The 12,016-nt window shown below is 41.2% G+C and overlaps 1 protein-coding gene across 1 annotated transcript in view; it reads right to left on the reverse strand.

Moving 5' to 3' along the window:
• Window positions 1-1,332: 1,332 nt before the first annotated feature.
• The window catches only part of LOC115665646 (protein TIC 62, chloroplastic), a 39,272-nt gene continuing 28,588 nt past the window's right edge, over window positions 1,333-12,016 (reverse strand). Inside the window, exons 12-15 of the mRNA XM_056305070.1 lie at window positions 3,627-3,743; window positions 3,142-3,333; window positions 2,381-2,553; window positions 1,333-1,477 (exon numbers count right to left, since the gene is read on the reverse strand). Coding sequence (XP_056161045.1) covers window positions 2,457-2,553; window positions 3,142-3,333; window positions 3,627-3,743 — 406 coding nt within the window. The 3' untranslated portion in view covers window positions 1,333-1,477; window positions 2,381-2,456. The remainder of the gene's footprint in view (window positions 1,478-2,380; window positions 2,554-3,141; window positions 3,334-3,626; window positions 3,744-12,016) is intronic.

The following is a 12,016-nucleotide window of genomic DNA, read 5'->3' on the forward strand; positions in this document are numbered from 1 at the left end:
CAGCTAGTTGATCTGCGGAGTAATCGAGGAATCCGGCAATGAGATCTAAACCCGCAACTGGGACATCACATACCTGTAGGCCTCCACCACTTTTTGGTCCGCGATCACAAGATAGCCAAAAAGGGTTGGCTTCATTGCTTGGTTTTGGAAGACCGGAGAGATGAACTTTTCCACTACTTGGTAAGAAAGTCGATTGGACATCCACATGTGTAAGTTCTCGAGTTGAGCAAGGTATTCAGGTTTGGCATGATCGAAGTGCCTCTATGTGCGACTGCACAAGGAATGAGATAATCTGCTTTTCTAAGCAGCCAAGCTTCCTTATGATTCTAAGATCGTCGTCTGTCGATATATCAACTCTCGAGTTACCGAAACTTTTAGATCTCCCCACTCCCTGTATGTGTCCGGAGTGCGTTTACCGATCCACCCAGGATATTCTTGAGTTTTTGTCCTATGCTTGACATCCAAACACTGGATCTCACGAATTCAAGCAGTTGCTATCTGTACTCAATTCTGCTAAGACGAACACAGACCAAATACATGTGTAATGAAATGTAAGCAATGCTCGTTGCCTTGTGTACATCCATTTAAATTGCGAATAAAGTGCTAATTGTGATGCATGAAACACTCATATATCGACAAAATTTGTCGCAATGATACGAAGGCAGAAAGGAAAATTGAGCTCACAGGTAATTTCAAACAATTGAATGATGATCAATCTTCGACGGCCAGCCCCACTCATTCTTCTCCAGCATGAATGGCCCTGCAAAACACAAATGATCCCAAGGTGCAAGATGCACTTACATTCTGGCCATCCGGTTGCAATAACAAGAGACAAAAGTTACAAATAATATAAATTTTAACTGATTGAATGAGCATAATCTAACTGCATTACCTAATTTGGAGCTTAAAAGTGAATATATGCGAAGATTCAACAGTTTTTCGGGAATGGTGTCGGGGTTGTTGGAGGCTTCAGGTCTTCATACCTGCTCAGGAGAGAAACAAAAGGCAAATACATATTTTATTAACATGATAGCAGAGAATTTGCATACAGTAGTGTGTTGATACAGAAATTATGATCATAAGCAGTTCAAACATAAGGTAACATTCAACTAGTTCGCTCTGACAAGCCAAATCACATTTATTAAATACTGAGCAAGCAAGAAAGGGCAATGCACCTAAAGGGCTGCCTGCTGAGGTATAAGCAAATATTTTTCATTATGCATCTAAACCCTCAAATCATAAAGGATCTCAATCTCCAAGAAGCACGTATTGAGACTACTAAAAAGCTTACGCTGTATATGGAGAAAGTGGCCCCAGTTTTCTCTCTTCATGTTCCTCCCGGTCTTCGGGATTGTTTGTCATCAAAGGCTGAGGCGGTGGTGCACCATTTCCTGATACGTTCACAGAGACTGAAGATGGAGGCTGTGTGATTGGTACACTGGGAGATGGTGAAGTTGGGGGCTTCAAATCTTCATATCTGATGACAAGGTAAAGATAATGTACCAAGGCTAGGGGCAATTACGACATAAAGTACAAAAGTAATGGTTCCAATAGATCAGAAATCCAAACATTACAGGACAAAATGGAAGATCGGACAAATAGAATTCTTTCCACTCAAGTGAAGTGTTTAGAATAGAATGAAAGGAGTAGAGCCAATTCCTGACAATGCCAATTGCAAATAATATCATGTAAAGGCACTCACCAAGGCTTCAGATTGTGCCTTACCCAGTCCAGGCAGAATTCAATGTATTTCATTGGGTCAAAAGTTTTGCTACCTTATCCTCTGATCCAAATGAAGAAGATAGGTAGAAGTAGAGCAACATGAAACTTAAAGGTGGACACTAGAAAGGAACATAACCAGATGATGCTCGCGGTAAGAACTTCGGAAGTCGCTTTAGCTGATGGATCTATGGATTAGCTTTTCTAAATGCCCTTATTTCTCACTGTGAAGAATATAATCTCAAAATCTTACTATAACTTGGTTTACAATAGCTTTTGGTGGCAGAACCTCCTATGATAAGTGCTCTAACCCAAGAACTCATTAGAAACTTCCATCAGATGTGGAACGAAACTAAGTTTCCTGTTCTCGCGACTTGCTTCTTCAGCATAATCATGTATTTGCTGGTGCATGCAGAAGTTGATTCACCACATCTCTCCCATCTTATGATGCATACAGGTCGAATAGAGCTACAATGTTAATGTAGCTATAAGAATTTAGCAGGTGCGTTATACGAATTTCACTTAACAACCAAGAGCTACGGGTAAGAGATCAACCAATACTTATCATCATAATTAGAAAAACTAAAGGGATTGGCAGTACAGTCACACTGAGCTGATATGAAAATTGTGGACAACTTGTAAGAGCAGGAACAGCACTTACACATAGTAGGGTGACCCATAACTTTCAACAATCGTAGCACTTTCAATTGCCACATCGTTGCCTCCAACAACAGGGGTCAAAACGTCATCTGTTTTAGCGATAATGGGAGAGGCATGGTTGTGGGACCACTTGGTTTGGGACTAGGTGAGCTTGGTGGCTTCAGTTTGTTGAATCTGAAGATAATTCAGCCATTAGATGCAATTATTGAGTGACTCAATTGGCGGAGGAAAAGAAAGAAATTTTGCTTACATGACGTAAGGGAGAAAGCAGTGTTGCGGTTTCTCAGCTGCTACTTTCATTTTTATTTCATCAATGCTAGATAGAGATTCTGGTCCACTCATTGGACTGTCGAGGAGTGCAGAAGGGTCACGCGCCGTGTAAGGGAGGAAGGGTGGGAGGACCGAGGGCGAGGGGAGGAAGGCCGGCCAGCTTGCTGAAGAAGAAGGTGAGGGTACGCTTTGCTGAAGAATTTTTTTTTTTTTTTTGGGGAACAGTCAGCATTCCAAATGCTACCAAATGAGCATTTGGAACTCCAATGCTGAACCAAACGGTTCAGCAATTTGGAAATGCTCATTTACCCGGGCCGGTTCCGGGCCAAAACCGGCCCGTGGCCATGTCTAAATGGAAGGCACTGTTGTGGGACCACTTGGTTTGGGACTAGGTGAGCTTGGTGGCTTCAGTTTGTTGAATCTGAAGATAATTCAGCCATTAGATGCAATTATTGAGTGACTCAATTTGGAAAAGAAAGAAATTTTGCTTACGTGACGTAAGGAGAAAGCAGTGTTGCTTTCTCAGCTGCTACTTTCATTTTTATTTCATCAATGCTAGATAGAGATTCTGGTCCACTCATTGGACTGTCAGAAGGATCGATCTTAGAGACAGTATCAGGATTTTCTTGTTGTCCACTAGATGGAGTTGGAGCAGGTGATACAGGCGGTTTCAGATCTTTGGACCTGCAACCAAAAACAGAAAAGAAAGGAAAAGAAAAGATAAAGGGGTCCTTCAGTGCTTCTCTTGCAGTTATACCGATGAAGAGCATGGGAGATATGATAAGTATGTGCTTGCTCTGGAAACAGGAATCTGGTGCTTGAAGTACAATCTGTATTATTAAATTTACATTTTGGGACGACTTGGTGTGGGACTAGGTGAGCTTGGAGGCTTCAGTTCATCATAGCCGTCAAATAAATGCAGCATTTAGATAAATCACTAGATAATTCAATTTGCAAAAGGTTCGAATTTAGCCCACGCGACAAAAGGAGAAAGAGGTTTTGCTTTCTCAGGTGCAACTTTCACTTCTATCTCATCGACACTAGACGTAGAGTCTGCTGCACTCATTTGACTGTCTGAAGCATCTATCTGGGTGACGGTTGTTGGTTTTCTACGGAACATGCATAGTTAAAAAATATAAACGCAGCGGAAAGATATAACTACACAAGTATCTTCAAAGGCGTTGTTCGTGCGTTTCAATCAAAAATCGGAAGACTATAAGGGGTTAATCGGATTACCTCTCGTAACGTGCCCAAAACGATTTCGGTTCGGATGTTCTGCAGTTCGAGCCCTACAACCATCGGACATCTAGTTCAGACATACCATCAATCGCACGACGAACGGAAGGAAGAACTTGCGGATAATCACTAATAGAATTGTGCTAGCAATCTTGTGGCGACAATTCTCCGCACTCTTGATATTTCAGTCACGACGTCGAAAGGGAGAAAAAACTATTTTTAACTCTCACGCACACACATTGCACTCTTTCTTCTCTGTATTTTTTTATATCAGCAACTGTTGCTGATACCATTCTATTTGTGCGATCAGCAACAGTTACTGATCGCATGGATACTCACCACACAATCAGCAACCGTCGCTGATCGTGTGTGCATATAGCACACGACCAGCAACGGTTGCTGGTCGTGGATGATGCCCACGGTCAGCAACAGTTGCTGACCGTGGGTGATGCACACGGTCAACTGCTGACCGTGTGCATGCACCACCATCATCATCATTTTCATTTTTTTTTATTTTAAATTAAAACACACAACGATCAGCAAGGAGCTGATCGTGTGCTGCACACGGTCAACAAATGTTGACCGTGTACATTTTTAATTAATTTAATTTTATAAAATTAAGAGTGCAAGATCATATGGCACATTAACATGTGTCCACTTTAGGTTTGCGTGTGCATCATATGCACGCACACTCATGACTGAAATAAAATAAAATAAAATCACATTTAATTTAATCTCAATCTGACTAATCGATTGCTATAATTGCAAACATATTTGCAATATTGCATCTTCCGTACAACGTCATCCTAAATTGGTTATGGTGTGTGACATTCCTAGGTTCATCACTGAGTTGGTAGTAGGACTTGCACTAACACGTTAATACTCTCAAGAAAATTGATTGTCCCGATCAACCTCTAGATCTTACAAGCCATGATTGACATCTAGCAATATGTCATGGCTACCCAGACAGTGTGAATATTTTAAGAACATAATGAACCCGTCAGCTTTGGGTACAGTGTAATTCAATCCCTCTGCCTTACTATGTCCCGATCGAACAAAGACCATGGAATATTTGTCAAGTCATCAATTCGATCATATGCACAAATCTAATTGACATGCATTTTATATGAGACATGAACAGTTCATTCTCGGTTAGAACCACGGCCGAGGATTTTAATGCAATGTCAAGATTAGATTGCATAGGACATCATTATTGTACCTTGTGTATAACAAGGAGACAGATTCCATTTTGCGCACACGTGTAACTTCGTATGTGAACGAACTATGGCCATCAAGTATAGAGACGGATCAACGAACCAGCAATATGTGCACCTGTGAACCATAGCCATCCAACACACAAGTCAACATTGTGCCTCAGGTCTAAGGATTATTTACACAAGACCAGAGCATGAACGATTAGGCATTGACCACGCTAAAAGCTTCCATGTTGCTAATCGTTATATGCGTGTCACGTTCAGTGAACTTGTCTGATACAAACACCTGTGTTCTAGCTCGGGCATCACAATACCCAATGACTCGTGACTCGTCATTCCCTTAAATATCCAATACTTAATGGTGAAGCTAAGAACACACCGGTCTCAATAGGATTATTGATATCCACTCAATGATCCATCGATCGGGAACAATTTAAAGATTCAGTCTAACTGTGAACCTGTCACACATATTCTTAACGTCTCAAGAATAGGTCCAGTCACAACTGATCTTATGGAATCATTCATATATTTAAATAATTGGACAAATGAATAAATACGTCATTGCCATTAAATAAATAATGAAATTGAAAATACAACTTAAATCCCTAACATGTAACTATTACATGATGACTTTAGGGCATACATCTAACAATCTCCCACTTGCACTAAAGCCAATTTGTTTGGTATCTCAAACCCATCTTGTCAATGTGTCTTTCAAAAGAAGACTGAGGTAAGGCCTTAGTGAAGGGATCTGCCACGTTTTCCGCTGAGGCAATTTTCTGCAAGGCGATATCACATCTCCCAACAATTTCTCTAACGAGATGGAAGCGTCTCTCAATGTGCTTGGACTTCTGGTGAGACCTTGGTTCCTTCGCTTGAGCTATTGCCCTATTGTTATCGCAAAACAATATTATTGGTTGTTCAATGGAAGGAACGACTCCAAGTTCAAAAATGAACTTCTTCATCCAAGCGGCTTCCTTTGCTGCTTCTGAAGCGGCTACATACTCTGCCTTGTCGCGACCTCCCTAAACCGGCCCCGCCGCCTAAGGGGTTAGGCTAATAGATTACTAAGTTAAACCTAGCTCGAGCTCTCCCAAGCTCATACCAATTCGCGACTTAAGTTAAAGTTATTAACATGGAAATCAATTTCACCTAGGAGTCGCCACTAATCAGTTTTTGGTGGGTCGATTAGACACCCAAGCAAAGCAGGGGAGAAATGCTTTACTTCTACGAACCAGAGATTCAATGGGTACGGGGACTTGATTACACTAATTGACCAACTAGTGCCCTTTCGGTACCTAATCTTGCTCAATTCACCACCTAACGTGTTCACACTAACTGGGAGTTTAAAAAATTCATTCCTAACCAAGCTAAGGGAAGCAACAATCACTACATGAACCTAACATGCATAATCAACCACATGCGAGTTTAAATTAAACATGCAATTCAAAGCGTGCGAATCAAGCGAGGAGCAATCAAACATACGCTAATCACACAAAAAGGGAGAGAAAAGCAATTCTGAAACCCAATTTCCAATTTTTGGATTTTCGAAATTTTTCTATTTTTTTTTTTAATTTTCGTTTTTTATTTAAAAAAATAATAATTCCCTAAATCGGCCTATGCTCGGTTTACGTGAACATGAAACAACTCAGAATATGAATATTACGAGAACCGGGCTCAAATCAACCGTTTCAAGATCGAAACTTGGTTTGGGCATTTCGTCGAGCATTTGGTGTGCATTAAAATGCCCCAAATGGCTTCCTCGAGCCATATTCGTGGCCTTCAATCTTACTCCGTGTGTAATATCAAGTGGAACCAAAGTATCAAGGTTATGTTATCACATGCAAAGAACAAGATTAGCTACAAATCACAACCTAAAACGCACGAGAACCAAGTTGGAAACGGCCTCCAATATGTGGGTTCGGGCTGCTTTTGCAAATTTGGGTTTAAACCCAGGTCAAGCAAACCTGTTGCATGCCCAGGTTTAAGCCCCGACACTCATCACGTGCAAGATCTATGGGAAACATCACTTCATCTGAGAGAATATACGTAACATCTACTTTTAAATGAAACAAACATCATGGAGAATGATCAAGCGAACACGTCGAAACAACCCCCCCAAGAAGCATACATGCATGGTTCATAATGACTAGCCATGAATCAATGTGGGTTAGCTTGGCTTTTGACTCAAGTTGCAAGCGATCTCATGGTTCACACGGGGCTTCAAAGACCAAACCAAGTGGATCTCAGCCTAATTTGTACACCCATATAACATTCATCAAGCTCACGAAGGTAGAAAACGCATGCAAAGAGGAGTAGCAAGTCAAACATTTAGGGCTCATGAAGGAGCTCTAACACAGAAAAATTCCAGCCTCAGAAATCAGTACTCTGGGCTGGTTTTCTCTTGATTTTTTCATAACTAAAACATATTCAAAATTGAACAAAAATACATGTAGGATACTCACCTTACTTCCTAGTTTCTCTTTGAAGTATCCCTTGGCCGAGGGAACCAAAAACCTGTCTTCCAAGGGCGCGGGGAACTAGGCTTCTTCAAATTGGAAAATGAGATCTGCAAAGAAGGAACTGACAACGAAGGTTTTTGTTGGTCTCTAAAACCAGAATCAACGACCTCCTTTTCTGACTAATTTGACACTAAACCAAACTAGATGTATTCTAGTTTAATTTTCAAGTCACAGGTATCCTCATATATTCCTCATGTCTCTCAAAAACTCCCACTTTCCCTCACTAGTAACCGTCTGACTTCAACACTAAGAAGATTTCTGGGTTTCTCTCTTGACCCGAGAATGGGCTGCTTTTCGAGGGGATTTTGGGTGGCTTCCCGACATCCATTTGGGGCGTGCGACCTATGGTTAGAAATCCCTTTGAATGTAGTTCCACTCTCTAGTTGAAGGTTTTGGCTAATTTTGGCTCGAAGTTCACGAAAATCTCACTTTCCTCTCCAAAAGTCAGTCTGGAACTTTTCTGGGTTTATGTTTTTTGAGTTGCGTCTGAGGGTGAGTTTTTGGAACGACCGTGAACCCCCTTCCTCTTGTCTCGTCCCTTTATTTTTATCCCCCCAAAATAACGTGCTTCAGAGATCCTATCCATCAAATCCAACCCGATTTTTAGCCCGTGATTGCCCACTTACCAAGCCTGCAAACTGAGTCTCTTCACCAACTTTCTGACTCCAAAATCATCATAATTTGCAGCTGTTGAGTGAGCAGGTTTGACTGAGATTATCACGTGTCTTCAGCAGCTTATCCCTGGCAAATTTTTGTCCATTTGCACTCCTAATGATGGTCTCACACCTCGGCCAGAGTTCACGCTGATCGGCTGGCTGAGTAGGATATGGTGGGGCCACAAATTCGGCTACTCAGCAGCCTCGAATTGAGACCAAATCGTGGACCGGTTTTTGGAAGCTAATTTAAGTGCTTTAATCCATTCATTTGGTCGGAATTTTTGATCAGTTTGAAAGTTGAAGTATATTAGTTTAAGATGATAATCAGAATTTGCAATTTTCCATGCCCAAGTTTGCAGGAAAGTCCCTCAAAATTAGCCACTTTCTTGTCCGAGAATGCCCGATTTGAGCCAATTTAGTCCTTTTGGCTTGATCTGATCAATTTTACCTTGCCCGTTTTCAATTTCAAGCTTGATTAGGGGTAAAAATGATGATTTAAGGGCTTGGGGGCAAATTTTACAAATTTTGCGATTTGGTCCCCCAACTTTTGGAAATTGTATTTTGGCCCCAACTTCTCTGGTTCATTTGCAATTTGATCCCTCAGGTCTCGGTTAGCTACACTCGAATCCTTGGCCCTTGCTCTTCAATTTTTTTTTTTTTTTTTTATAGAATAATTCCAAAATATTTTTGTGGAAAAACAAGCTCCAATTTTTTTGAAAATGATTTTTGGGCAAAAAATTTAGGTGTCAACAGCTGCCCCTCTTTGAAGGGGAGCTTGCGGAGGTTCCTTTCAAAGACAAGAGACACCTAAAAAGTTTTTGCGGAGGGCATGGGATGGCGCAATGGCTAAAGCATGAGGAATGATTGATTTTTTTTTTTATCTATTTTTTTTATTATTATTTGGATGTTTTGTTGATTTTTGATTTTTTTTGCTGATTTTTTTTTTGTTGATTGATTTTTTTGTTGATTTTTTTTTTTTTAGGGACAAAATTAAAATGACTTTTAGGGACTAAAACCCTGTAAACGTCGGAAAATCCACCTAGGGATTAAAACCCTGTGAGCAGCTAAGATCCCGTCTAGGGACTAAAACCCTATGAACGGCAATAGGAACAACACCTTGAAGGAACGCCTAGGGACTAAAACCCTATGAACGTCAAAGATTTTGCCTAGGGACTAAAACCCTATGAACAACAAAGGACGCCATACCGTGTAAGAACGGACTTTTGGCTACATGAAGAGGTTGTGCCGTGTAAGAACGGACTTTGATCGAAAACAAAGCCATACCGTGTAAGAACGGATTTTTGGCTAAATAAAGTCTCACCATATAAAGAAATAAACTACGGGCTACGAAAGCTCGCCGAGGTTGAGGAAAAGACTCGAGACTCTGAAAGCTCGCCAGGTTGATGGGGTGCTTCGGGGCGAAAGCTCACCGGGCGGGGAAAAAGCAGGACTACTGGCGCGAAAGCTCGCTGAGTCGATGGGGTGCTCGGGCTACGAAAGCTCGCGGGCAAGGAAAAAGACTCTGGGCTGCGAAAGCTCGCCAGGTCGATGGGGTGCTCTGGGCTGCGAAAGCTCGCCGAGCAAGGAAAAAAGGCTCTGGGCTGCAAAAGCTCACCAGGTCGGTGGAGGTGCTCCGGGCTGCGAAATCTCACCGGGCAAGGAAAAAGACTCTGGGCTGCGAAAGCTCGCCAAGTCGATAAGGTGCTCCGGGCTGCGAAAGCTCACCGTGCAAAAATTCTGGACTGTAAATATATCAAGCAAAAAGTTTCCGAAATGGCCATTGCACATCTAACGGAATATGTTATAACAGGTGCTCTGATAGGGAAAGCATACCATGCGAGATCGATGTTATTCGAATGTCATGAATGACACTATCAAAAGAATGCATTCACGGAGAAAGTGTTGATTGCATGAGTGAATCTAACTAAATTCAATTGTTTGGAAAACAGTCAATATCATTCAATATCACAAGATTGTCATTAGGCTTGAGGAATGTCATTAATCATCAAATTCCCTTAGGAGAAAATCTTTTGTCAAAATGATCTTAACTCGTGAAAAGGGCTTGTTAAACATGCCAAACAAGAGCTCCATAGTCGGAAAGGGCTTCTCACAACTCTCAAGAAGGCTGTTTGATCCCATCCATTAATGTGGGAAATGGTCTGATCACTCAGTATACCTCACATGACCACTGTCGAAGGTTTTGAGAATCATTTGCAATAAGTACACGTTGACCAATCTAAGAGGTCTTTTAAAGGACCGTAATATAGGTTTGGTCACGGCTTCAACAATGGATGAGTATTATCGGCTAAGGAATGCAATTATTGTGGATCAGCATCTCCGCCAGGTTTACAAGTCAAGAGACCTTAAGATGAGATAAGATAACCTTGCCCTCCACTTCTTCAAGCGGTAGCTTCTTTGGAAATCCAAACTTCTGCTCGAACCATCCCAATCGGAAGAGACTTTGGAAAGGGTTGTAAGATTGGTTCGGTGAAAGGCTCAAAAGGCTCGAGTTTTTCAGAAAAGATTTAAGAACTGATGATTATCGTGGCATCATTACCATATCTCGTCTTAACTCGCCTCGAGAGTCGATCGGCAAATCATTTCGACATAAGAACTTTGCTCTTTTTCTAATGGCTTTCGCCTTTGCAATGGTTTTTCTTTCATGCAAGCATTTTTCTTTCGACATCTTTTTTTTTTTTTTTACGAAAGAATTCCTCTCGAGATGCTTTTTTTTTTTTTTACAATGGGCATTGGCCTTGCTTTTACCAGGCACACTGCTTTTTCATGCCCTCTAGTTTTCACTTGACTTTTTCTCTTTTGATTATTTTGAGCCCCTAAGACTTTCGAGATTCTTCCACACGTTGTCACACAAGCACCAGTTGCTTTGGTAAATCATGTGCATTGCCCCAGTGTAGGGAGATAATCACCACTCGGGCTTTAGAAATGAATATTCAGGCTCAACTTGGCTAAGCAAAGGGCATAAGTGTTTGGGTAGAGAATGAAACGCTCTTCTTCACTTTGGGATGCTTTGAGCTTCCATTAGGACTCACCTGAAGTTATCACAAAAGATTAATGCAAGTAAGAGCAAAGAAGTCTTTCCCATCTTCTTCGCCAAATGGTGTCAACCAGAACCTCCAAATTTGCTCCATTGTGGGGTGGTTCTTGACAGGGACATTTTGTGAATTCTTTACATTTAAAGGCTCAAATGGGCTTAACTATGATCACCTGTAGTGTGTAGGATATATGAAAGAAATGCCTCTTTTCACTTTGATCCATGTACAATTTGCGAATGAATCTCTCGTCCTAAAACACGGTTTTTGCACCCAACTTACAAAGTATTTATAGGACGTGTTTGGGAATGGTTCGCCTTTCTTCATTCTAAGTGCTTCTCGCTTGGCATATTTAACATATTTCCTCTTGTTTCGTCAAGATCACCTGAGTTGATTGATCTCCATTGGGGATTTTGATTCGAAATGAACGTTCCACCAAGCATCGAGGCAACTTTGGACAAGCATGACATTCAAAATTTCTGTGAAAAATTTATTTTCACAATTTATGCTTGCTTTTCTCAAACTCGCCGAAAACCTTTTTTCTTTTATTATTGTGTTTTGTTGTTTTTTTTTTTGTTCAAAGCAAATTTTCCATTCGACCTTCTTTTGGCATTAAGAAAAAGGGTGCTTACCTGCGGCCTAGTGACTTGGTAACCCCCTCCTTCACATTTAGCTTGTTGGATGCTTGC

The sequence above is a fragment of the Syzygium oleosum genome, unplaced genomic scaffold (assembly GCF_021117445.2).
Source record: "Syzygium oleosum isolate NSW1041296 unplaced genomic scaffold, Sole_v2.1 Sole_v2.34, whole genome shotgun sequence".
Lineage (NCBI taxonomy): Eukaryota > Viridiplantae > Streptophyta > Magnoliopsida > Myrtales > Myrtaceae > Syzygium > Syzygium oleosum.